At 39.2% G+C, this 25,908-nt stretch overlaps 1 protein-coding gene across 2 annotated transcripts; it reads right to left on the bottom strand.

The window, feature by feature from the left end:
- Positions 1-262: 262 nt before the first annotated feature.
- On the bottom strand, positions 263-25,793 carry rps6kc1 (ribosomal protein S6 kinase B1). Of its 2 annotated transcripts, XM_088001809.1 has the most exons (16): positions 25,639-25,793; positions 24,058-24,093; positions 22,904-23,024; positions 22,296-22,411; positions 22,120-22,213; positions 21,989-22,042; positions 21,477-21,899; positions 21,056-21,180; positions 20,805-20,903; positions 18,856-18,903; positions 18,276-18,408; positions 15,297-16,934; positions 13,384-13,473; positions 6,404-6,486; positions 4,437-4,532; positions 263-2,765 (listed from the first exon to the last, which is right to left on the bottom strand). In XM_088001809.1, exons 1-16 carry the CDS (start codon positions 25,738-25,740, stop codon positions 2,664-2,666), a joined length of 3,360 nt encoding a protein of 1,119 aa, XP_087857935.1. In that variant the 5' UTR covers positions 25,741-25,793; the 3' UTR covers positions 263-2,663. The 2 variants fall into 2 exon arrangements, with proteins under 2 accessions (XP_087857935.1, XP_014859978.2); XM_015004492.2 differs by having other exon boundaries at positions 263-4,532.
- Positions 25,794-25,908: the final 115 nt, after the last annotated feature.

The following is a 25,908-nucleotide window of genomic DNA, read 5'->3' as shown; positions in this document are numbered from 1 at the left end:
CAAATCAGCAGGTAAATAAACGAAGGCGGAAAAAACACTAATCGAGTCCTAAAGGCATCACTTGACTGCTGGGTACAAACTACAGTGTTCTTCAGCTCACATTATGGCCGATGTGACGATCAGCTGGAGTGACAGCAGCTTTCTACGAGCATCATCTGCAGCGGATAAGACAAGTTGTAGCCTGAAAACAAACAACACACACCCACACACGCGTGCACACACACACACACACAGTGTGTCTACTCAAGAAGAACCACGAATGTTCACTTTAGTCATCCAGGTATGGTTTATTGTTCTCCAAAATGCACTGACACGACACAGAGCACGGACAAAAGGGAGCATAATAATAACAATAATAATAATAATAAAAATCAGTAGCAACAATGTTTTTAATAATAAAAAAAAACTGTTATTAAAGCTAGCAACTTATAGTGTATTTCACCATGTTTAGTGAAGAGCAGGAGAGTCATATTTACACTGGAGACATGTTTCTGATTCCACTATATTGAGAATCAACTCATAATGAGACAGAAGTGATGCATGGTAAGGTCTGCAACTAGAAAAATGTAAACCAGCCACAGCAGAAATCACAATCTTATTTAAACCTTAGTGGCAGATTGGTAAATGTGTTACTCCAGTGTCTCGCATTAAGATTTTGACTGGCAGGTGATTGACGAAGTTGAACATGATCGAGATTTGTCCACGTTTACGTTTTACCGAACACAGCATTCTTAAAAAGATAATTTTACAAGACGAAAGCCATTTATTATTCCACAGACTTTTCATTGCTTTAAATATATTACAATAATTCTAATTCAACATGCACAAAATGCAGGGTAAAGAGCAAAGGGCAGAGATTTTTCTCCGACAGTCATAAAAAATATCTTCGAACTGTAAAAGGGCCGTTTACAAACACACGCTTGAGGCTTTCTCAGATTTCTGCACAGAGATGACTCTACTCCTGAGACTTTTCTCTGCACTGATCTATTAAATAATTCGACTATGACTAAATTCAAAAACAAACATTGACTTTCTCTGAGTATTTTGCTTATGCACCTTTGCATAGAGTCCGTTAATGCTGCTGTTCTTAGGCTGGTTTTTAGACTTCGGTTTTTAAATCATAGCTGCACAGTTTCACGTCAGTCAGTCTGTGAGCTCCTTGAGTAAAGAGAAACAATAAATGGTATGATGATATCAGCCTCTGTCGATAATGATGTCTTCCTGACACAGAGTTAATGCAGTGAAGATATTGTGGGACTGAGTGAGGAGTGGAAAAGCAACAACATTGTAGTGAATTATTACTTGGTACCGTTGCACCGTTCCCTGAACAAAACGACTCACAATCAATGAGGTGAAGAGGGAAAAAACTTTACTCTCGTGATGTGATATTTCGAACGTGATTAAAGGTTTGTGAGGAAATGCATAATCTGATTTCACTCTACAGTGGATGTAAAAAGTCTACACAGTCCCAATAAAATGGGAGTTCTTTCTGATGGCAAAAAAAAAAAAAAAAAAAAAAAAAAAAAAGATTTTCAGTTGTCTTTCCACCGTTAATCTGTCAGAGACCCAATATTATTCAATTGAAAAATGTATTTAAGGGAAACCTGTAAAAAGAATAAAATAAAAAATCTAAAAAGCTGCAACAACCTGATGTTAATCATAAAACTAATACATTGTTGAAACATGTCTGCCATTGGTTACGGTGAATCTGAAATTAAATTCAGCTTTATTTCCTGTTTTAAAAGGCTTTTCTTGTCATTCTTGTCACTATCCCTTTTTCATATTTTAGAAAAAGGTCAGTTTATGAAGGTATCAGTCAGGAAAAGCGGAAAAAAGACCCATCAGCATTATCTATATACATGTCATAGTTATATCAGTCATTAAACAAAGATGGAACCTAAGACTAAAACCTTAATCTGGTTCGTACTAATTGTCCTTTGACAACAATCACCTCTCCATATGTCTGGACAGAGCAGTAAAGTGGTTAAAAAAGACGACAATTCTTGGAAAGAAAATCTCAAGGTCTGGCTAAAATCTTCTTAAACTTTGTAGGAGGAGAAGAATAAGTTAAATAGAACTTAAATATATTTATGTTTGGTACAAAACGCATGGAGAAGCAGAAGACGAAGCAAGGTTTTCTTTTTCTGCATGATTTTTTTTTTTCTTTAAATGACAACAAAATACTGGTATTAACAGAGGAGAATTAAGATTCTGAAATCAAAGATTTCAGAATCTTAATCTGACAGAAAGTCTTTGAGGTTTCTGGTAGACCTACTATAGATGAAATATGTCATCTGAATCTTACACATTTGGATAACTTTTGGAAAGAAAAGGAGGCAAATATTAAGTTAAGATGTAGCAGGCTATAATTCTCAAACTAAAAACTAATACTGAATTAAACCAAGTTTGAACATATTATTAATTTAAGGGTATCCACATTTGTTCAACTTTTTCTTCTTTTACATGTTTCCCTCAAGCATATTTGTTTTGTAGTTGAATCGTGTAGCATACTTGTTACATTAAAGGTGGAAAGAGTTTGAAACTATTCATCATGGTTTAATTTGTACACATAAAAAATCTGACATTTTAACAAGGGTGTGTAAAAAAAAAAACAACCCACTATCCACTGTAGCATGTGGGAATTTGAATGTCTGGCTGTGCATCTATTTGGCCCAGTTCACAGTGGCAAAGAAGGGGTGGGACTTAATGTCATCGACTCCTCCCACGCCGGCTCCCAGTCTCTCCATTGGGTTATACTGGAGTAACTGGATCACAACAAACAGAAAACGGCATTTAGAGAGTACTGGTGAAAAAAAAAAAAAAATGTAATAAAGGAAAAATACACTATTTCAGCAAGCAATATATGCATATATACATACAAGGGGAAATTCACCTTCATGGCTCAACCACGCATCATTTCTGTCAGATTTATTATGCATTAAGCAGAGGGAAATCCAAGCGAGCCACATTAACGTACATCTAAAGATTAGCAGTTCTAAGGATTTGCAATTAGCTTTAAGACATCAGCATGGTGCCAGCAATATTATTAAGGACATGTCCATCAAGAGGAGACTATGTTTCATTATCTGCCTTTAATCTGTCTGGAAACATTCATACACTGATGATCATTTAAGGTAAGTCATTAAACCCTGTTTTTTTGTTTTCATACAAAAAGCATCCCACACTATTCCTTAGTTGTAATCACATTAAGCTTAGACATATATATTTTTTTATTTTAAGGTAATTAACAAAAAAACACTTGTTTCATAGAAATATGTTAGTCTGTTTTCAAAGCAGAAAATAATATTAAGCTAAACAACCAAAAGTATGACGAGGAGCGAGATTTGACAATACTGACTCACTAGGCCCGTCATTAGACACAGTTTGCTGCTGCCAGGTTACATCCTGCATTGTTTTAGATCTATTATTTAGGTTATTCATCCACCAGTTTGGTGCAAAAAGATATCATTCCTATTCAGCTTTGAAGTGTTTCAGAAATCTCTGATCATTTATGTAAATTCTTAAAAAAATATATATATATACTTCTTGAGAAATGTGAACTGTGGACACCAATGTTGAGGACGTCTCTGCTTACTACAACATGCTTTGCAAGATTGTTTGCAAGATCGCTTGTGTCAGATTTGTGGGCTTTCCAATCATATCCTTTGTAAAAAATTATCCCTTGCAAGTCAAAGAAAAAAGTGATTGATTACATTAAATTTTAGTATTAAAATTTATGTAATTAATTAATCGAAATGGATGTGTTGAAGTCCTGGCCTTAGGAATTATATTATAGGATGATACTCAAGGAGGCTGTGGTGTTGAAATTATCTTCAGTTAAGAGCTTATTGGTCCAAACTGTGCCTGAGCTGCTGTTGGTGGTCGGTGCATGTTTTTTTTTTTTTTTCTTTTTTCCAGGTTATTTAACACAGCATCCAAATGGTGTGGTCAAAATCAAATCTGTTTGAACCAAGCAACATTTTTCACATCTGTTATTATCCAGTTTTGGGGATAATTCATTGGTTGTAAGGAGTGTTTATTTGAGCTACTGTTGCCTTTTTTTTCCATTTTCCTTTGAAGGCATTTTCATCCAAACAACTGCAGTTCAGTGATTGTTTTTATTTTTCCAACCATTCTCCATATAAACCTGAGAGATGACTAAATGAAAAAAATAAAAATAAAAAAAAAATCCCAGCGCATTCCTGTTTTGGAAATTCTCATATAGTACCAACAAGCATGCCACGTTTTTTTTTTTTTTTTTTTTTTTAACGATTAATCTTAACCGATTTGCAATTTGTGTTAAGCAACTGAACATTTGTCGAGAGTGAAGTATTGAATATAGATTCAACATTTTCCCCCACAAAGAACAACCTAAAAGTAAAATCAATTATTAGAGTCGGGGGAACCCTCGTTTTGTTGTAGGTGCTCCCTCTCACCTGCTCCAGCAGAGATCTGGCCTCCTCTGAAACACACTCTGGGATGTTGAGAGCTGTGTGACGGCCAATTCCTGCTGGATGGCAGCTCAGCAGCGACTGTGCACAGGGTGGCAGGAGTGGAAAGAAGAGAGGCAGATAACCATCAATGTAAAACACAGAACGGTCCGACACCCGCAGAGTCTAAGTCAGCAGTAAAGCATCGGAGCTGGACAGACAGGAGGAGACCAGACAGGCAGAGCACCTGAAACAACACTGATCACGCAAACAGCAGGCTAATGAGCTCACTGCTGTTGGTCTTTCTTGGAACTGTTGTGGGAGTCAGACAGAGGGAAAGTCACAGAAAGAGTGAAAACATTATTGTTTCTGGTCAGGTTGTACTTTACTCATGCTGAGCATTTTAAGTTGTTTTTCAAAGTTTGACTTTTTAGCTTCAGAATATTGACCTTCTGTGAACATAATTGACAATAATAACTTATCTCTGCTTCAGCACCGAAAAAGCTACAAACGCTGGAGCAAAGCATCAAGTAAAAGCCATAAGTGATGTGTATTTCCCCCCAACAGTTAGGGCTGTTGCCTCTCTCTCTCTCCCTCTCTCTCTCTCTCTCTCTCTCTCTCTCTCTCTCTCTCTTTCTCTCCTGTGAAAGATGCTCCGGGACTTCTGGCTGCGTTCCTACCAGCAGTTAAGACTGCTTCAGGCCAGATCTTATCCTGCAAGGATCAAGAGACACCGTGTGCGCCTGTGTGTGTGTGTTCCTGCCAAGGCCGCACAAAGGCATAATCATCAAAGGAGACATCTGTGTAGCGGGGTTTCTTTCTTTTTTTTTTTTTTTTTTTTGCCACCCAGGTAAATATGTGCGTATTGTTAAAACATAACATTAACCCAACACGGACAGCAGATAGGTACACACACCGACGCACAATTAGAATTTATTCAAAATAGGTAGAGAATAATAATAGAAAAGACACTGCAGCTGCACTCGATGACTGCACTTGACGCTGTGGATATATTTGTTCTTCGTAAAAAGGTTATATTTGGAATCTGCAAATGATAATTTTGCACATTGTCTTTTTCACATTTTGATGCGTTACCAGGACAAATTGCAACGTGTTTTAATCAGATTCGATGTGGTAACACCACACAAAGTAATCAAACCATCAAGAGCGCCTATGAACAGCAGTTCACAATTCTTACTGAGTGAATTCAGTTTTCATCCATTAATCTATAAACTCTGATCAGATTTCATGTTCTGATAAAGAAAAGCATCCGAACAACATGATGCTGCCTCCACCATGCCTCACAGTGGAGATGGTGCGTTCATGGTTAGTCCACACAAGTGACTTCTAAAGGTTCTACTTGCCTTTTTTTTTTCCAGTGGAGTTAAGTTACGTTAACCTCCTTTAACTAAACTTAAAGGAGGTTAAGTTTTGATCGCTCGCACAAAATATCAGTAACCCCAGCAAAGTTCGTTGCTGACAAAAAAGGCGTGTTTCGATTTGTGGAAACGTTTCATTTCCTCATACGCCTTCCTTGAAAGACGGTTCCTCTGATCCTTGACCAGACAAGCTGCAGCATCCTGAGAGCTGCCCAGGTCTTCACCTTTCATGCTGATCTGAGGTCAGCGCGCCCCGAGCCCAGCGCTGCTCCGGGAGCCAGCAGAGAGGACCGGGGAGAGCTGACCCAGTGGCCCAGCAGATGGAGCTCAGGCTGGGGGAGAAAGTCACACTGACACCCCTTTGGCACTCCCCGAGAACCGTAGTAAGAGACCGCAGCCAAGACGCACCTCACACACAAATCTCACCTCCCCTCCCCCCAACTAACTCCACCTTCTCAAACACACACAGACACGCGTGCAGAATCACACACACCACCTGGCACAGCCATAAAGAGTGTGTGAGAGCTGAAAGCCAAGACACCTACAGAAATCCCACAACACCTGAGGAACACAGTCAATATTTTTTTGACTCACCGTGCCGGTCAGGAGCTCAAAGAGGATGGCGCCCAAACTCCACCAATCACAGGACGGCGTCTCCTCACTGATCCCTCCCACCTCTGAAGACAATGGCAAAAGAAGAGATGGAAATAATCAATAAAATAAAAGGGTAAAAAAAAAATCATGTTGAGAAAGTATACATTTGAAATAATTCAAAACACAAACTGATCCTAAGACGTGTTTTTTCTGTATTTTCATTTTTTAATGGCTTCGGTTTAAGCTCTGCTTCTTGCCTTACTTTATATAATTTGAATAAAATGAGCACAAATAATGGACACAGTCTCTTTTTCTCTTTCTCAAACCTATTCACACACACACTCCAAGTGTGTCTCATTGAAGGGCAATTTGCATAATAAAAAGCAGTTAAATTGAGGAAACCGTCTGTGCTGCAACTTCACACCATCTGCATGACCTGACCCTGAACGTAAACACACTCTCATACAACACACACACACACACACACACTAAGACATGGTAAGAGTAAAACACTGTGCATCATTTTCTTTCTTCATTTTTTTTTTTTACCCTATGGTTTTAGGTAAGGTTTGCGTTTGATATCTTAAAATACAGGCTGTTTTATATAAATGGATTCATTTCTTAAAAATTGTATTTGAAATCCAAACAACAAAATGAAGAAGGTTTTAATTTGAAAAAAAAAAAAAAAAGAAGTATATCTTATTAGTTTGATCACATTTATTTATTATTAATATATGTTTAATGTTCCAAAGTTTCATAATTGGTTTCTCTCTTGACGATTACAAAATTATGTTACGTTGAAGTTGTAACACCAGCAATCAGGTCTTCCAAGCAAAAGAAAATACAAAACCTTCCAATAGGTGAACATTTCATAGAAGTCATAGCAGCCTGACAGCCGTCGTTACTGAAGGCTGCAGGACTCCGCAGCTGAACGATACCGAGAGTGACATTCATTCATAGCTGCTGTATGGTGGCTCCGCTGGGTACCAGATGGCCTCATGTGTTGCTCAGCTTGCCTCTTCCCCACTCTCCAGAGGGATGGGGGGGTGGAGGGGAGCTGGTCACCCAGAGGGCCGGGACCCAGGGTCACGGTTGTGTGTGCCCAGGGACCAGGCTCCTCAGCTGGGGGTGCATTTTAGACAAAGACCCCTCGTTTCCTGGAGGCTGCCGGAAAACTCCGGGGCCCTGTGCAGCTCTCTTTGCAGCCAAGGTTGGAGAGGGCTACGGTACAACTTGAATGTCTCACACATGCGGATGCGCGGGCACACACACACGCACACAAGCGCGCACGCACACCCACACACACAGCTAACTGAGCAACCAGTCTTTAGGGCTTCCCAGGACCACTGTTTTGACAGCCAAGGAGAGAAGATCGTCATTGAACGGACCAGTGATACCTGTGTAGTTATGAGCCGGAGGGGAGATGCTGGACATACACACGCGTGTGCGTCTCAGAGCAAGGTCGATGTCATCACAATGGATTAATGTCTAAGGAGCTGCAGGGGGAGTACAGTGGAGCTGGCTACACTTACTGCTCTGTCAGAGTGAGGAAGGGAGGAAACAGGATGGAGGAAAAGTGGGTGGAGAGGGGGAATTAGCGGCATCCGTCAGCCCGTTGTTGCAAGCGGGATTCATGGTGTGTTACCTGCTGTTTTCTTGAACAATTAAGACTTTTACGGACCTAGAAGACATAACGTGCACAACGGCGCAAAGTTTCCAGCTTGTGGCCTCTCCACCTTCCCTTTTCACCCAACGGTGACCTTCTCTCCAGCTTTGTATCTTAATCACACAGCATCTCATTTCTCATGGGCGCCATAAGGAACTTTCTCTCTTCTCCTCGTAGACGGACTTCCCTAAAAACTTAACTGACGGCCGTCATAGAAAGAGGAAGTAAACTACATGCAGGTGGGAAGTAATGAAAGCTTTCACGAAACACTTCTAAACAATACAAAGAACTTAACATAAGATATTCAGGGGTGAAGACACAATAGACAACACACACACACACACACACACACGCACACCCACAGTTTCCAGTTTGTCAAAGGCAACACAAGAGACAAAATAACCTTTAAACGCAGCAAAGTCTGCCAATTTAAACAAACTCAGATGAAATCAGATGAATAAAATGAGTAAAAAAAACACAATAATATTTTACACATAAATAGGTTAGCACCTGTCAAGCATTTAGACATTTTGTCGTGATTTACTGGAAAAAGTAATCAAGGAACAGATGTAATTTACAAAGAAGACATAAATTACATTAGAGACAATTTAAAGTTAAACTATATAAACCGATACAAGGTTTTTTTTTTTTTTTTATGTTTTGGCACTGTTGGCCTTTATTAAAAATAGAAAGAGGGGCAAGACAAGCAGCAAATGAACCAAGACTGGAAACTGAACCCAGGGCAACCACATATCCTCTGAATATGACGCACCAGCACTACCAACTGTAGTCAAGTATTTTAAAACTATTAATACATCAATTAAATTATTTTTCTTTGATCAGCTCTGATTGGTGATTGACAGGTTTTGGCATGTCAACATCATTTTATAGCACACAGCAATATATGTTTTTCAGATGATTGTGATTATTGCTGTTAATTAAAAGTCAATATTCTAATTCATTTTCTGAATTTTTTTTAAATATTAATGTATTACTATGAAATAATTCATAATAGTTTTAATTCAGTACTAACATATGTTTCTATGTTTGTATCTTTAATTTTCTCTGCAATGTTGCACCTGGTGTCTCGTCTTTCAAAAGCAATTCTGATTCTCCACTCCAACTCCAGACTATGAGACCTCGAATTACAAATGAAACGTAAACTTCATCTAAAGAGAGATCTTTGGACCTTTTAGCAGCAATCCAGTCCTTTTTTTCCCCTCCTAAACACATGTAAGATTGTTCTGACACAGTCTGAAGTATAGAAGTGGCTTAACACAAGCAGTGTGACAGGTGAAGTCCTCAATATGTCTGTGTGTGATGCTCTTAAAAGGCTGACTTCAGCCTCACTCCACATCCCAAGCTCTGTGACTGGGTTACCTTTTCACAGTCCTCTAAGGGCTACGCTTTCCATGTTGCTAGTGTGCACTGTTTTCTACCACATTTTTCCCTCCACTCAACTTTCCATTAACATGATGGAGTACAACCATTTGCACGCCTTCAGCTTAAGTGATTTTTCTCGAAGACTATGGCAGTGACTTTGTGTAGGCCACTGCATTGACATAACATATATTTTTTTTATTCTCATGTCATATTAACATTTTCTGAGAAATGTAATTATAGGTTTTCACTCCCTGTTAATCATTATCACAAGTAACTGAATTAAGTACATCGCCATCTATAATGAATCTATAAGCAACAGCTTTCACTTCTTGAATTAAATAATTGAAATAAATTCACTTTTCTATGATATTCATCCAGCACGAACAGGGAGAACATGAAAAATCCATTCAGAAGGAGTCCAGGCCGGGATTTGAAAAATGTGGCATTTTTAGAAATGTCAAAGACCTGAAATTGAGATTTCTTTAATTCATCATGACTGGACAGAAACCCTGCAGTAATCAAATAATGTATCTGTTCCTAACAAATTATTTTATGTGTCTTCACTGTGAAGTATGAGAACATGCAGTTAAAAATAAAGCAGAAGTCCTGCCAGGTTATGCCTTCCTTGAACTGCCTTTCAAAAACAATGAAATGACGGCCGGGCAACAAAAGAGGAACTAAACTTTATCGTCTTTTAGATCATGTTTGGCTGAGTAGGTAAAAGGATCCAAAACAAGGATGATGAAGTCCTCAGTAACTGTTCCCTCAGAGAGGAAGAAAACCGAATTTCCCTTTTCTTAGACGACCAAGACAATCAGTTTCAGCTTTGCTTCCTTATAAACGGAACAATAAACAATTCCCCTTTCTGCTAAAACTAGGTTGTCCTACAGAAAAAAAAAAAAAGTCAACACCTTTTCTTTCCTTATCAGTGAACAAAACATTAGCCATCTGATGTTTATCTGTAATGACACAACAGTGAGAAAATAAATAAGCACAAGAGCAGGATAAACAGATTAATTCCCCGTCGCCATATTTTCCAAGTACACTCCCGTGTTTTTTTTGGGTGTGAATGAGTGTGTTTTAAAAAACATGCCGTCTTCCTTCACACACACACACACCCACACCCACACACACACACACACACACACACAGGGTGCTTCAGTCACAGCAGGCGCCCTGCTAGGTTTCTGGCAAACACTCATAAATCTGTCATCAGGAATGAAGCCATAGCAAGAGCTGACCCTGTCTGGATAAACAGCAATACATAACAAGGGCAGCAGAGACACACACACTCACTAACCTCTGCATCGGTGTGTGTGTTCTCCACTGTACTTAAATATAATGAGTGGATGTATGTATGGGCGTACTGGACTAAAATATCAGTATGGGAAAGGCATTATTTTTTGCAACGTGGCGTCATCATCAAATTTAAGGTAAACGTGAACAATGAGAAATGAGATAAGGAGAGGAAGTTGTCTGCGATTCAGTAGAACAGTCAATAAATGTCGTAGCGGTCTTTAAACTTTATGGTATCACAACACACCCCCTGCTGGGAAATACTATGCACTGCATCCAATAATCCACGGGGGATCAAGCGTAACTATCAAGATGCTTCACACCTTGTACGAGGGCTTTTTAATGTTTAGTGGGGCTGGTTGGAGCCACAAGAGCCAGCAGTTTAAAATGGCTGCATATAGCAACATGATATTCATTTATGATCCGCAAGAAGCTGTCAAATTAAAATCAAAACAAGCTGATTTAAACTGCAGCACTGCTTGGATGATACACATAAAATCCAACATTTAGAGGACAAGCATGTTTGGATCAAATTCACATGTTCAGGAACCAAACGTCATTGTTCGCCCTCAATTTACCAAAAGGTCGTCGTGATGCACCATTCATACAGTTTAAAGCCCTTTTACTATTAAGCCAGAGAAAATGCTCCCACACCATTTTCTGGGTTCCTTACCATCAGCTGGCTGAAACAAGGCTGCTACACTTTCCCTTTGTTTACAAGTAAGACAAATTTGGCTGCTCAGAAATATTTAGAGGTAAAAAGCTCACATTCACAGTGTGGAAACTTAAAATATGATCACTTTTATTAAGATGAAGCTGTTTTAAGACTCCTGTTCTAAAGTCGCGAGAAAGCTACTAAGCAGCTAAAAGCAGCAACATTGATAGAACCGTAAAAATCAGAAGCAGTAGGAATGCATTGTTTTTTTTTCATTCTTATAAATAAGTGGTTATCCTATTAAACTTTTTTGTTTTCATTTTTTGTGTAAAACAGAGATACTGGGACAACATTATTTTTTTTAGTCAAGATTTTGTAGTTAGAAACTCATGCCTAATTACCACTTAGACTCTAAGCTGTATAATTATAATATATAGACTCCAAATGTGAGCTTTCCATCTTTCTCAAAAAGTGATCTACTGCAAGAAGTGTAGCTTCTACACAAATAAGGATTTAGCATTCCTGGTGAGAGTGGATAAATAAGACAGATAAGCAGGAGGTAAAAGTGTGTAAAAGTGAATAAATAGGGAGTTTTCAGTTAGCTCAGAATCCAGAGTAACCTGCAGAAATGACTTAAACATAACAAACAGTGCAGTTTGTAGATGTATGCACAGAGCGATGTATTAATGAGGGAAAAAATAGCAACCAATTGAAGTCTTATGAACAAACAAAAATACTCCCTCACACACACAGAAGTGCTAAATAGGAACTTGAAGCTGTAGTCTAGCAGCAGCTTGTTTTAGGCTGCTTTTAAACAGCATGCCAGAGCTGCCACAAGTCAGCTGAGGGCGACACACCGGGTTACAGGGCTGAATGCAGCACAACACCGCCCTCTACAGGACAAAATGAGAACTACAGTGAGATCAGGCGAATTTAGGAGATTAAACATTCAAACGTAAAACCACCACCACTGTTTTTGTTGTTGGTTTCAGATTTTTGTTAATAAATATTCAAGCTACATTAGATTGAATTTGGAAGTTCAGAGAAAGCTTTTATCCAAAGTTCTCACAAGATAAAACCAGATCCGTCTTTGGTTTCGTACAGAGGGAATGAGTATGGATGAACAATTCAATTTAGATATTATATGAGTTTTAGATCCTCGAAGGAAAGCCATCTACAGAAGCTCCAGTTTATGTGATGGTTATAGTTTGAACTTTACAAAATCTTTTATTTAGTTTGAGGCAGAGTGTAACTTTGTCTCAAACTAAATAACTAGCCAATGATTAGAAAATCTAAATTTTCTTTCTGATCAGCTGGTCAAATACCAAAAAATAAATAAATACATAAGATTTTGTTGACCCAGTTCATTAAATTCATCAAAAAAAAAAGAATTTGAAGTCTAGAAATGCATCTTATACTTAAATTCACTTTCCTGTTTGACAAAGATCAGGTAAGGGTTTGAGGCAGATGCTTTGAAGAAGAGATATTCAAAAAAATCATAAGGGTAGCTTACACCACAAAGACAACCAGAAATCTGTTATGACCAGAAAAACAACATCTATTTTATATGTGTCCCATCAACCCAATGCTGCTGCAAAAATTAATTAAATATTTGATTCACAGGTATTTAAAATAAAACAGATGCTTTCTTCCTCATCTTATTATTTTTGTTTCTATAGCAAAAATAATAAAAAAATAGGCAAAGAAAAACAACCCAAATATTATTTTAAAAACTGATGTATTTGCTTTATCAGAAATCTAAAAATGTATTATATTGTTAAGAAAGTCCAAAAATAATACTGATTATTTGAAAATCTAAATATTTACTTTATGCTTGAAAGGGAGGACCTTGAATGAATTGCATCTGGTCAGATTGCTCTGATTGAGAGCTTGATGAGCGATAGAAAGTAGCCAAAAAAAATAATAAATTGCGCTTATGATGAGTAATTCAGGAAGTGTTAAAACCTTTTTGTCTCTCACCTGGTGCACAGTACATATTGGCCATTGCCTCCTTGTCACAGGATTCCTCCACATCACACCAACTACAAAAGTAGGTGAGCTGCACATGCCCTAAGGAGAGAAGGAAACAAAACACTCAACTTTCCAAACTACTCACAGACCTCTGAACAGCTCCCTTCCTCCGTTCCTTTCTACCCCTCTACAGCCCTCTGTGAGCTTTTCAAGCAAACAGCCCTGGCGATTACTCCTGTTTAGCGGCTACCCGTTAACGCTATCATTAGAACTAATGGTGTCATTAGGTAGCCGTAGCCATTAGCCTAGGCTAGCCAGACTGATGCACCACACTAGGCCGCTGATGGGCCCTTTAGAACAATTATTACCACTAGGGAGACGAAAACAGCCACTCAGCTAATTAGACGCTTGTTGATAACGAGGTGGAGAGAGATGATTGTAGGACGACAAAAGAAGTTGTTGGGGGGAAATTTTGACATCAGGCTAAAACAATGCCAGAGGAGCCTTCAGACTAATAAACCAGTTTGTGATTAAGCAATAAAAGGTCACCGTTGGTTAAAAAAAAAATTGGTAAGAAGTCACTTTGAAGGTGAGGAGTAAGACTCACAGCTGCTGAATTTCCTTTTTCTTGCAATAAATAGGCAATATATAGTGCTTTGCAAACTTATTCACTTACCACTGAAATGTTTTCAGATTTTCACATTTCTCCACCACAAACTTAGTTTAATTTATTTGGAGTTTAAGACACAAAATATTGCATAATCTGAAACACCACAGACAGCTTATAAAACAGTAATCTGACATCTCACTGATCACTGCTTAATCTATCGTCTGGGAACAGAAAGAGAACCACAAGAAGTTCCCCTTTGCAGTTTGAAACAGGCCACGTGAACACACAATCCATCCACCTATTAAACATGGTAATAGCATCATCACGCTTTGAGTTGCTTCTCTGTGGGCAGTATGGCAAAACTAATAGTAGTACAACTCAGGATCTATGGCAAGACTAGAAAATCTGATAGACTTGTAGGACTAAAGAGTTCGACTCAGGAGAGGCACAATCCAAATGCACTACACAGTTTTCACAATTTATTTCATAAAAGCTTGCAAATATTTATGCATCTTTTAGAGATGAGGATGGACTTTCCCTAAACGACCCTTTCTCAGGACTTGAGCTGGTCCTCACGTAGACACTGTTCATAAGATGGCCCAACAGAGACTCTACCTCCTGCAGCAACCTTGCACAGCAGCTGGTCATATTCTGTCTGATCCATGCACAACAATCGCTTGTGGCTGAGCCAAACCACACAAAAAGGACAGAATCAAAATGCAATGAACAATTAGGTTTGCAGAGAGGATCATTAGGCTTAGTGTCAGGACAAGGGTAGCTAACATTTTTGCATTCTCACACATCCTGGACACAACACAAACTGAGCAAACTATTAGCTTCAGGTAGGCACTACAGACCAATATTTGCAAAAAAATAAGCCATCACAGAAAGTTTCTCGACACAGGCCGTTTCTCTGATGAACACAATGAACACCTTACAGCCTGATCAGTTAGCTATTCTCGTGTGAAACCACAACCAGCCATACAATTTTAGCCAATCAAGATCATTTCCCTACTACTTCATAAGTACTGCCTTGTGTTTATCTATCATATAAAATCTAAATCAAGTCATTTAAGTTTGCGGCTGTAAACAGACAAAATGTGAATACTTCTGCAAAGCACGGGTCTTCAGTTACTTACCAGCATACCTTTAATAGAATACAGATACTAGATATACTTTTAATTTTACTGTACATTGTCAGTTAATCAAGTAATCTCAAGTTACACTGATAAATAATACCGTAAGCACAAATAAAAAAGAGAGCTTGAAAAGTCTCTAAGAGAACAGTGAATCAATAACCAATATATCTAACCTTGATGGTCAAGCAGGATGTTATTGGGATTCAAGTCCCGGCAGATGATGCCCTCTTGATGCAGACAGTCCAAGGCCGTAACAATCTCTACTGCCCAACATCGCACAAACTCCTCTGGGATATGAGCTTGGGTGGCAGCCAACGACAGCTCGTCTAACTCTGCAAACAGCCGTGACACTTCTTTATCAAAGTCGCTGCCACCTGTGGCTTTATTGACTCCTGATGATTCACCATCAAGATCTAATAAACTCTCAATGACTGTGCAAGCCTGAGTACCGTTCATAGCTGAGATAGAGGTTGTGGTGGTGTCACTGAGGACTGGAGCAGAGTCTGTGTTTCCTGCCATACAAGGTTGAGGTTTCTCACTTAAAACCCCTGTTTCTAGGTGGTGATCACTGCTTTGACTGTCGTCTAGGTCAAAGACTTTGTCACATGCCTCAAGTCCAAATGCCAGGCTGTCGTCCCATAGAGAAGTACATGCAAGACTATTGTCACAAGTTGCAGAGGCTGTAGAGAAAGATGAAAGTTCTTGTTCTGGGTGCTGCTCCTCCAGGTCCTCATGCTGGCTATGTAGCTGCAAGACATCAGGTTGGATGCACTTTTGAGAAGTGGCTGCAACTTCAAGGCCCAAACACACCCCTGAAGGTTCTGATTCCTCCTGTGTAAAGTCTGCAGTCCCACTTATTACAGGAAGATTGACCAACAAGTCTGGTGGATGACCCTCATCTTCGACTACGGCCTCTTTAAAGGAGATGACAGGCACTGACTCATTAGACCCCTTATCGCTACTGTCCAACCCCCACAACTCCAAGCTTGGGCCCTTTACTTCCCGAGCCAGCTCTGGTAGCTCCTCTGTGACCTCTGAACCTAGGTCAGATGTAGAAAACTGAGGCGGCTGCTTCTGAGAATGCCAGTGCTCCCCCAAATCGAGGCCAGTGACCTCGCTAGCGCTGTCTTTGCTGTCAATGCGGAAAAATTCCATCGGAGTGTGTTTGGACTGATCCAAAGAGAGAGGCTCTGTGGGGGATCGTAAAGGACTGAAAACGTCACTGTGATCATGTCCTTCACTGCGGGTCTGGTCAGTTTCAAGGGTTTGGCCGCTCTTATCAGAAAACTCACTGAAGAAGCCGAGCTCCTGAGAGCCTCCTGGGGAAGAAAGGCTGTCATTGCTGAGCAGCGAACGGCTGTATGAAGACGCTGTTGCTGTTGTATTAGGCACCTCCAAAGAAAGCATTTCCTGCTCGCTCCTCTCATCAACCTCCTCTTCTAGTGCATCTGGTTCTACTTTTTCTTGTTCGTACTCATTGCAAAGACTCAAATAACTGTTTGTGCACTCCTCCTCAGAAGTCGCACCAGAGTCAGTCTGAGCTCCAATTTGGTCCCGGAGCCCTGCAGGGACGGCACTTTTAACAGGAGACATGAAAGGCATTTCCCCTTCTTTCTGAAGGCCTAAAGCAAGATGTGAACCAGCATACGGCTCCGAATCACAACTAGCAGAACCTGCATCCAGCTGTGGTATTATGTGGTGCGGAGAATGTACAGCCGTTGTGTGGCTCTTCTGGATGAAAGGAATGTCAAAGCTCTCCTCTGGGCTGGAATTACGAAGGTACTTTCCGATGTGAGACCACAGCTTCCCACCTGAAGAGAAAAGAAGAACACAGTTAAAATTAAAGAAACAAGGACTACACACGAGGGAAGAAGAACAAAGAAGACAGATTTTGGTCTCCACTAAATCAAAACTTCGAGGAAAACTTTTCAGTCTATTTTTTTTTCTATTTCTGAAAAGCTCAAATCATTATATGCCTTTCTTAAGAAAATGTTCCTGCCATAAATTCTCCTGAGAGGAACTGCTTATTTGCAATAATAGTTTTGAAGGTTTCAAAATGTGAGAATCCTTCACGAAATATTGAAAGAAAGATGGCTATTTGGTCAAACTGACATTTCTTAACATTATCTTAATTTCTGTATAACAGAAAATCTGAAGACTAAACAGAAGTTCACATCTTAAATATCTACAAAATTCATAAAATTCCCAGGGATTTCAAAAATCCTATTTATTTCTTGACTCAACTTTCCAGAGTTATTGGCCCTTCTGATATGAAGGACAAATCATAAAAGAAAGGAAGGAAAGGAAAGAACCTGAGGAAGTGAATATTAAACATTTTTACAATATAATACATTAATTCCTAAAAGGTGATGGAAATTCACTGTCTGAGAATCATTGGTTCAAGGTAAACAAATTCTTTGCTCTGAAATTTTGATCATTATCCCAAACAAAGCTTCACTATGCCTCCTATATAAGAGTTGGCAATGGAAGCACCAAGCAGTTTTGAGAGATAACTACAGGGGTCCTTCCATAAAGTATCTGTGGTGGGTGTGTGTAAAGGGACAGACATAACTTTTCAGGGGTTGGTGGTCAAGCTATGACAGATGGAATCAGCATCTGTTGTGCGTGGCTGAAAAGAACATGGAGTTCAGAGTCATGATGATAACGTCAGGGCAGTTCGATGCTTTCAGAAGTAAATCCATCCGCATGTTGTCGGGTCTAATGTCACTTAGGTCATTGTCTGTCTCTTCTCATCAGGATCTTGCAACGGAAAAGAATACTGAATAACAAAACTGGTGACCAACTTTGCATGAGGGTCTGTATTTACTACTAATGTTAGCAAAATGTAACTATGGAGTACACCAGGTTAAAAGGGTTATGAGGGTGTTAAAAAATGTGACTGTATTTCCCTGTATTCACACAGCGTACATCCACATCCTAGAGTAAGTAGGTTGTAAGGAGGCCCAGGTGTTGCGATAGGTAATGAAGCATGGCACCACCTGGTATTCAGAATAATGACCTGTGACACACACCCATCTCAATAAAACATCCGTCTGAAACAAGGGCACAGAGAGGGTAGGAGATCTGATGAGCAAGGGAAATAACAAGAAGCTGAGAAGATTAAGCCTATAAGTAGAACGGTTATGTCTCACCTTCAGCGTAGTGCAGCAGAAGGAAAACAGTGTCTTCAGAGATGATGAACTTTCTCAGCTGCACCATGTGGGGCACGGAGAGAGGCATAATAGTCTTCTTAGCCTGCCCACAGTCACTGCTTTTCCTCAGTCCCTACAACAGAACATGTGTTGCACAACAAGATCAGACGAGGAACGGAAGGATTTCGTTTGCTGTTGGGTTTTAGTAAAAAATTAGAAACTGGCTAAGGAGAAACCTTCCATTAACAAAGTGTCGTCTGCGCCCCAGGGCAACCCAAAGTCGTTGGATTCATCAAGCTATGTGCGGCATCTGATTTAAAAGAGCACCACGCATTAGGTTGGCTCTGTGAGAAAGTGTGTGGGTTTCGCCTGTATGTGTGTGCGTGTGTAGTCATTTGTGCGTTAGCATCTGGCGCATGTCTCACACCTGAGAGCAGAGGGGCTGACAGAGACAGGCCCATTAGAATCAATTACACCGGTCACACACAGGGGCTTCTGGCACACTTCACACTCATGGCCAGGACAACGAGAATGCAGCAAAACATTCACAAACACCCACTAGCACAGGAATGATACTAACTTTGAGGATGAATGTCTCCTGTGTCCTCTTGTCAATGACCAGAAGAACCTGCAGCGAAAAAGCAGCTTTACTTACTACTTGAAAACAAATTTTAAAAAATAACATAGACTAAAAATCACTTTAAAGTTACATTCCTGTTTTAAACTGACAGGAATGGGCAAAGACAATGAAGGGTTATAAAAACATCAACTACTGCGTTGCTTACCGTCATCAATATGCTGAGGAGAAGTGTATTTTATGAGGATAACAAAAAGGTTTAATAGGTCTTAAATTGATGATATTTGCGAACTAAAAAAAAACTGACTGTGGTTCCCACTACTGGCCCCATGAGAGCAATATGACTGAATCAGTCACCATGTGTGCTGTACATACTTTATGTTGAGAGCTGTGTTTATGTTCGCAGGGCTCTGGTTGTACAAAGTCATCGTTGAAGTGCCAAAAAGTTTGTGGTGCATTTGTACATTTTAATTGACACTTACTTTTATTCCATAAAATAATATATCTCGCCAATCAGTATTTCATACCAATTCTCCCTGTCAAACTCACATACTTGTAAGCTAATTTTCAAAGATTTTAGCTCATTTCTGAAGGACCCTTATTATTTTTGGCAGATTTCTGAACAGGTACCAGGATTTAAATGTGGAATATGAAAAAAAATTACTGATTGGATAAAAACAGATGGTTAGATGGTGAAATGATCAAACAAATGCATGAATTTATGTATCTGTCAACGTATGCATGGATGTGTAGATATTTACAACTTTTAGACAAAAAACATGAAAAAATATACTTTTCTACATGTGGAAAGTAATAAAAATGTCCTCACTATATCATCAAGAAGTGTACACCTTCTCATAAAGAATCTAATCATTTATCATTCTCCTTCCCTTTCAGTCCTAAACATTTTTCTCAAAACATCTTCATTTTCTCACTCCATGATCCCTGCTTTCCTCCCTAACATCTCCATTGCTGCTCTGGTCTCCAGCCATCTTAGGGGAGAGCTTGAGCATATGTGTCTGACCCGGTGTGTGTGTGTGTGTGAGTGTGTGTTGTTCTCGCCAGGCGACCCTGACTGGGACCAAACAGGTGCGGGCTAAATGGATATGAATGGAGCTGTGAGTAAACAGAGTGGCAGTGCTAGCCAGGGTGCTAATATAATTAAGAAATAAACATCAGGGAAGAGAGGAGGGGGGGGAGATGGAGAGAAAGGGTGAGGGAGGGGCAGCAGGGTGAGGAGCTCCTGCCATCTGTCCCCTCTGTCCTCATTTAAAATAAAAACAGAGGACGTAGAAAGAGGAGGAGACCTGATCTATAATGCGTAAATTGTTTTTGCATTGCACTTGAGCAAGTTTCTGAAATACTGTGCGATATAACACGTGTTGGTGCAGTGTCAATGTTTTCCTTCGGGTTCTGTGTGTGTGTGTGTATACACAGGCTGAGCATCATCGATTCAATGTTGTGTGTCATTCTCCGAGCTCCGTGCCAAGTCATTTCATGGCTGAGTGGTGAAGTTGCTTCGCCGGCAGCTGTTTGAGAGGACCAACTACCCAAACTGACCTTGTGGTAGTCATAACTGACGCTAAACATACACACACTCAGCCCTTGCCATACATCTAGTAAATCTATTACATTTTACTGCCTCAGATAAAAGAGATGGGAGAATATGGGGTAGGACACAAGGAGGAGAAGTCTGAAGATGGATACCATCCGCATTCTTGGTCAGGGGTTATGATGAAACAAATGACCGCTAGCTCGACCTGACTGTTGTCATTTTAAAACAAATCTAACCTTAAATCATGCTGCGTTCAAAGACAGATTTATTTCCTAAGCAGAGGAGCTTGACCTTATAAAAGACATATGAGGCTCACTTCATGATTACATTTTGGAATTAAAGAACATCAAAACAAATCGAAATGAGTTTATGCAGGTTACAGATCTTGTAGGCTTACCTTGTTAATGACACCTATCACCCTGTAAGCTATCAGCTCATCAGACGGACTCTGCTGCCCTCCTCTGCTTGAAGAAGAACAGCATTGAGCTCCAAAGGCCTTGGCAAAACAAAAAAACAGCAACGTTTTAGTCACAATGTTTAAATTCTAACAAATGAAAATAAATAGGATATAAGTTATGTGTTTAACAGCATTTATTAAAGAAAAAAAAAAAACTCCTGTATGAACCAAGCAGAGAAGTGACCACTCACCACAGTCTGTGTTGATCCCTGACCCATATTGCTTCTCAGATGTAGACCTGAAATCTGCTCTGCACGCATCAGATACTCAGCAGTTTTCTTCTTCACCGCCTCTCGTCGTGAGGCACTTGGTTCACCTGAAGAGAGGCAATTGAAAATATTTCAATTAGTAGGATTTTTATGGCAAAGACAAAGTCAGTGAGAAAACCCTTTACTCTGAGGTAGTGCACCTTGTGTTTGTGTTTACACCAAAGAGAGAGACATTTAAAAGCAAATGTCAAAAGAAACTGAGCAACTTTTAGAAACCGTAGAAGAACAGCAAAGGACCACGTTAAAATTTAAACTGAATATCTGGCACATTAAAGGTCATTACTGAAACTGCTACAGCTCTCAAGTCTACTTCCTGTAGATAAATGTTTCTGAAGTCTCTGACCTTGTACTCCTTGAAGCAGCAAGTCAACCCCACTGCGGTAGTATAAAAACGCTGCCTGGTAGTCCTGCTCACTTTCCTTTTGTACAGCAAAACCGATCAGTTCACTGGCTTTGTCGAGGTAGTCCGACTTTACGTCCGTAGCGTTGACGCCGCTGGTTTTCCTTAGACTGCGGGAGAAGAGTGGTGTTCGATTTGGCCAGCTGACCTCTGGGTTAGGGGCTGACGAGGCGGGGACGGGGGCAGGGGACGGGGTACGCCGTTCACGCAGCGAGGGCAAACGAGGACTGCAGCTACTACTGATGTTGGTGGCTTCCCCCTGTGGCTGGTTTGGGGAGGTGCTACCTGAGGCCATGCCATCATCCAACTCAGCCAGAGAGTCTGTATCCACTGCCAGGGAGGTCAGGTCGCTGTCACTAGGAGGGCCTGAAAGACAAGATACAAAATAAATTAGTGAAACAATGTTTAACAAATAATAGGGCAGCATGTTTCCAAAAAAAATCTGCTGAATTTACCCCCATACTCAGATGTGACAGTCAACTCCTCTGCACCACTGATGTCCCTTTGTACTGAAAAAAGCATGACTGATAAGATTTTATACAACAGAAAGAGAAACATGTTGGAAGAGTTTTATGTGAACGCCTACCATCAGAACTGCAGTCTGATAAACTATCAGCCAGAAAGTCAGAAAAAGGCTCAGCTGGTCCAATAAGATCTGAGCCGTCGTGGATCTCTCCACCCTAGGAGAAAAAAAATTGTAAATGAATAAATAAAGCTCAACTATTTGGTCTAATACTTATTTCTGCATAAACTGTCAAATACCTTGAAGAAATCTTGAATGTGTTGACTACTGTACAGAGCGGGAATGTTTGCAGAAAACTGCAGGAGATCCTCAGAGCACTGTCTTCTTTCCTCAATCACTGACTCATCGAATCGACCTTAATAAGCACAAGAACACTTAAAAACACCTTTTTCTGACATTATGCATTCATAACATTGCAGCTTTTTCACATGTACAATCACAAACAAATGTCCATCTGATTCAAATTTTACACAATACAAAGACAAAGTAGTTCACAGTACAGTGAAAGGAAAGAATTACACGCTTTTTAAGAAAATATATTTAACAAATAAAATTCTGAAAAGTGTACTGTCCATTTTCATTTATCCCCTTTTTCTTTAATCCCTCAAAATAAATTACAGCAAGTTACAGCAACAACAAACTATGAAACTGAATTGTTTCATTTCCTTTTCAAAGACAACTAACGCCCATTAATAAAAGAAAAAAGACATTCAAGTGTATGTTGAAGGCATTCCAGTTAATTTGTTGTGTTTTCAAAAATATAAAATTTTAACCGTGTTGTTTATGACAGTTTTATAATTACAAGTCAACATCTGATGTAAATGGGTAAAAATGGTTAGTATCTTACCGAATACTTTGGCTTTAGCGAAGGGAGGAAATAGCTCAGAATGGCTACAGACATTCTTGTACAGCTGCCAGAGGTTCTGATGTAGCTTCCGGAAATCACTGTATCTCTTCCATACTATTATCTGTGGCAAGAGAAACAGAGAGCGTTGCTGGAGATGGAGAGGAAGCCAACTAAAGAGAACCAATCAATATTATTATGTTTAAAAGTACCAGTTTAATGATTAAATAAAAGTCGTGCATGAATGCAATTTTATCAAGTCTGAATTGTTCTAATACAAATTATGAGTTGCTAACATCGATTTTTTATTTATTTTATTTTTTTACATACATTTGCCATTTCGTAAAGAATTTAAGCAACCACTCCAAACACATTAGCAAATCTGGCTTATCTTACAACTTAAATGTCTTTATTCATTTGTATTTTTTTTTTAAAATAAACCTTTAAATTCAAGCTACATCACCAGATAAAGACGTTCCACACAACAAAACACAGTAATCTCATGTTGAGATGAAATTTTGGCTTTCGTTGGTTCAAAGGTAAACTAAGCAGATCACCAGTGCTGGCCTGAAGGACGTCTCGGTTATTGAGGAATGTAGTGCTTCGAGGCAAAACTTAGTCTCAAGGAAACCGATGTAATTGACATCATGCTTCCTGAATTAGCTCTGGGCCCAGACAACGCTGAATTCCTCTCCGTTTTAAATGGATGCTTGTGCTTTTAATGCACATTAATGGATACACAATAAAGTGGGGAGATGAAGCTTTGCTGACATGAGACAGAAAGCTGTGTAGTCATGAGTGTGAACTGAATGTTTCTTTTGTTGACTTGCAATACTTAGAAAGATGCAAAAGAAAAAACAAATTGCAAAAATATTCTCTACAAAAGGCCCAAAATGTTACATAAAACTATTGTAACATAAACAATGTAGCTTTAGATGGTAAAATCTTGTTTTTAAAGAAAAACTAAAACTGAAAGAACAGCAAAAGAAAGCTTATTTTCACCTAGTCCCTGAATGGTTTTCATAACTTGGATTTTTTTTTTTTTTTAATAGATACAAATAAATGCTATCGTAAAAATAAACACCGGCAGAATATTACAGAAAAAAATCTGTAATTTAATTTTTTTGTAAAAGAAATACAAAAATATAAGTGTTTACCTCTTGGACATCTTCTGGATTCTTCCGAGAGATTAACTGTAACGAGGAGAAAAAGCAGAATTAGGGATTTTTATCACGATAGAGACTTTCTAGACGGGCAGTTGCGAGGACAAGCGGGGCGGACAGCCCACAGTGTCACAATGACTTCATTATGAAGCCCATGACGAAAGGCTTGTGTGTTAGAACGGGACATCTCCAAAATCTTGATAAGCAACATGGCAGCTAGGGGGAGACAAACAAACTCAACTCCTCTGTCAGCTGTTACTAAAACTACTGCTGAGCTCTGGTGCTTGAAAGAATAATGAAATAACTCTCATATTTCATTATTGAAAGGGTAGCTTTCAATATTTCAGAGATACGTCCGGCTTAACAAGTCAGAAGTAACAAAAAGAAAAATGTGAAGAAAAAAAACAATGACAAAATTCTTTTAAACAAGAAAATACTTTGGCATTTCAGGAGCAATTTAAATTTTGGGGTCTTAAAGTCGGATTTAGTAGCTTAATGGGGTAAAATCCAGTTCAGCAGCGGGCTTTAGTTTCACAAAAGTGCTTCACTTCATGATGGGATGTTATTGCCATGGTAACTTATGTGGTAAGCCTGGACTGAATGAGAATAACAAATGTACAGGCATGTTCATTTTAATATGTCTTCTCACCATTGTTTAACATGTGACCTTATTTAAACTCAACAGGAATTGCACATTTTAAAAATAATTTAGTAGGAAATTACGTGTCTTAGTAGGAAAGAAATTGAAACCCATGTTTCAAAAGATTTACTTTACAATAAATCATTCTCTGCGTTTTCTTGGTGTTCTAAAAATAATTGTGCAATCTTATTTTTGATAATGTTGCATAAAGTTGCCTGCTAGTACAGCAAATTATACTAGAACGTGTATAATTGTTGTTCCTTTTTTTGTGAATCAGCTGTTTTTAGCAAGGATTATTATTTTGTGTCAGCTTGTTCTTGTGAAAAACACACAGCTCCAGATACATGTTATGGGACAACAGTCAATGATTTAAGAAATATTATATTACTGTACTAATATGGTATTTAGAGAAACCATATTTTTGTTATTATTTCACCACATATCAAATATAGCACGTATGTTCATTACAGGGTGCATAGTGCTTCCTGTGGGTAAAAGCGAAAGTGATTCTATTCTTAAGGCTGTGATTTACTTGAGGAGTCTCAATTAATCTCTATTAAGGCAAATATACTGTGAAACATTACTGTGATAACCAAAAGCACAACTGTTTTGTCCAGCTTTAGGTTAGGTCAGTCACTCCGTGTCAACAATGTCTTAAATTTTATATGTAGCAGTATGATTCGTAATAAATGTTGTTTTATTAAAAATTAGAAGCTAGCCACTCAGAAATGCTACCCGATACTTAAAGCATTGAAATTGGGAAGGTAATATGAATTGTCACAATAGGAAAGTCGTCCTCGACGGCTTAAATTGCTGTTATCACTGCATGAAATCTTCATCTCATTGCCTTTGCTAGCACAGCTCAAGCTAGCAAGCTAGCTAATAACATTTAGCATTTCCCGAGCTGTCACAAAGGCCACAGTCGGTTTACTTACCCTGGCTGTGACTTTATACACAGTGTAGCCTTTCTGGTGCCGTGTAGGATCTGTCACTGTATAAAACCGAGCGAGTTCTCCTCTGTCCCGCTGTGATATCATTCTGATAGTGACAACATTGCCGAAGCTATCAGCCGGCTAGCCGTACACATTCATTCTGTAATCACATTTGGCGTGAAGTCTAAACTAGAGCGCCTCCCTGAGGAAAAACAATGGTACTACGTGTAGTAATGGACCTGGGGAGGCATTTCTATATACAATAAATAAATG

Source organism: Poecilia mexicana, unplaced genomic scaffold (genome assembly GCF_051168715.1).
Source record: "Poecilia mexicana isolate PSO_F unplaced genomic scaffold, ASM5116871v1 scaffold_21, whole genome shotgun sequence".
Lineage (NCBI taxonomy): Eukaryota > Metazoa > Chordata > Actinopteri > Cyprinodontiformes > Poeciliidae > Poecilia > Poecilia mexicana.
This window is presented reverse-complemented; position numbering and strand designations above follow the sequence as displayed.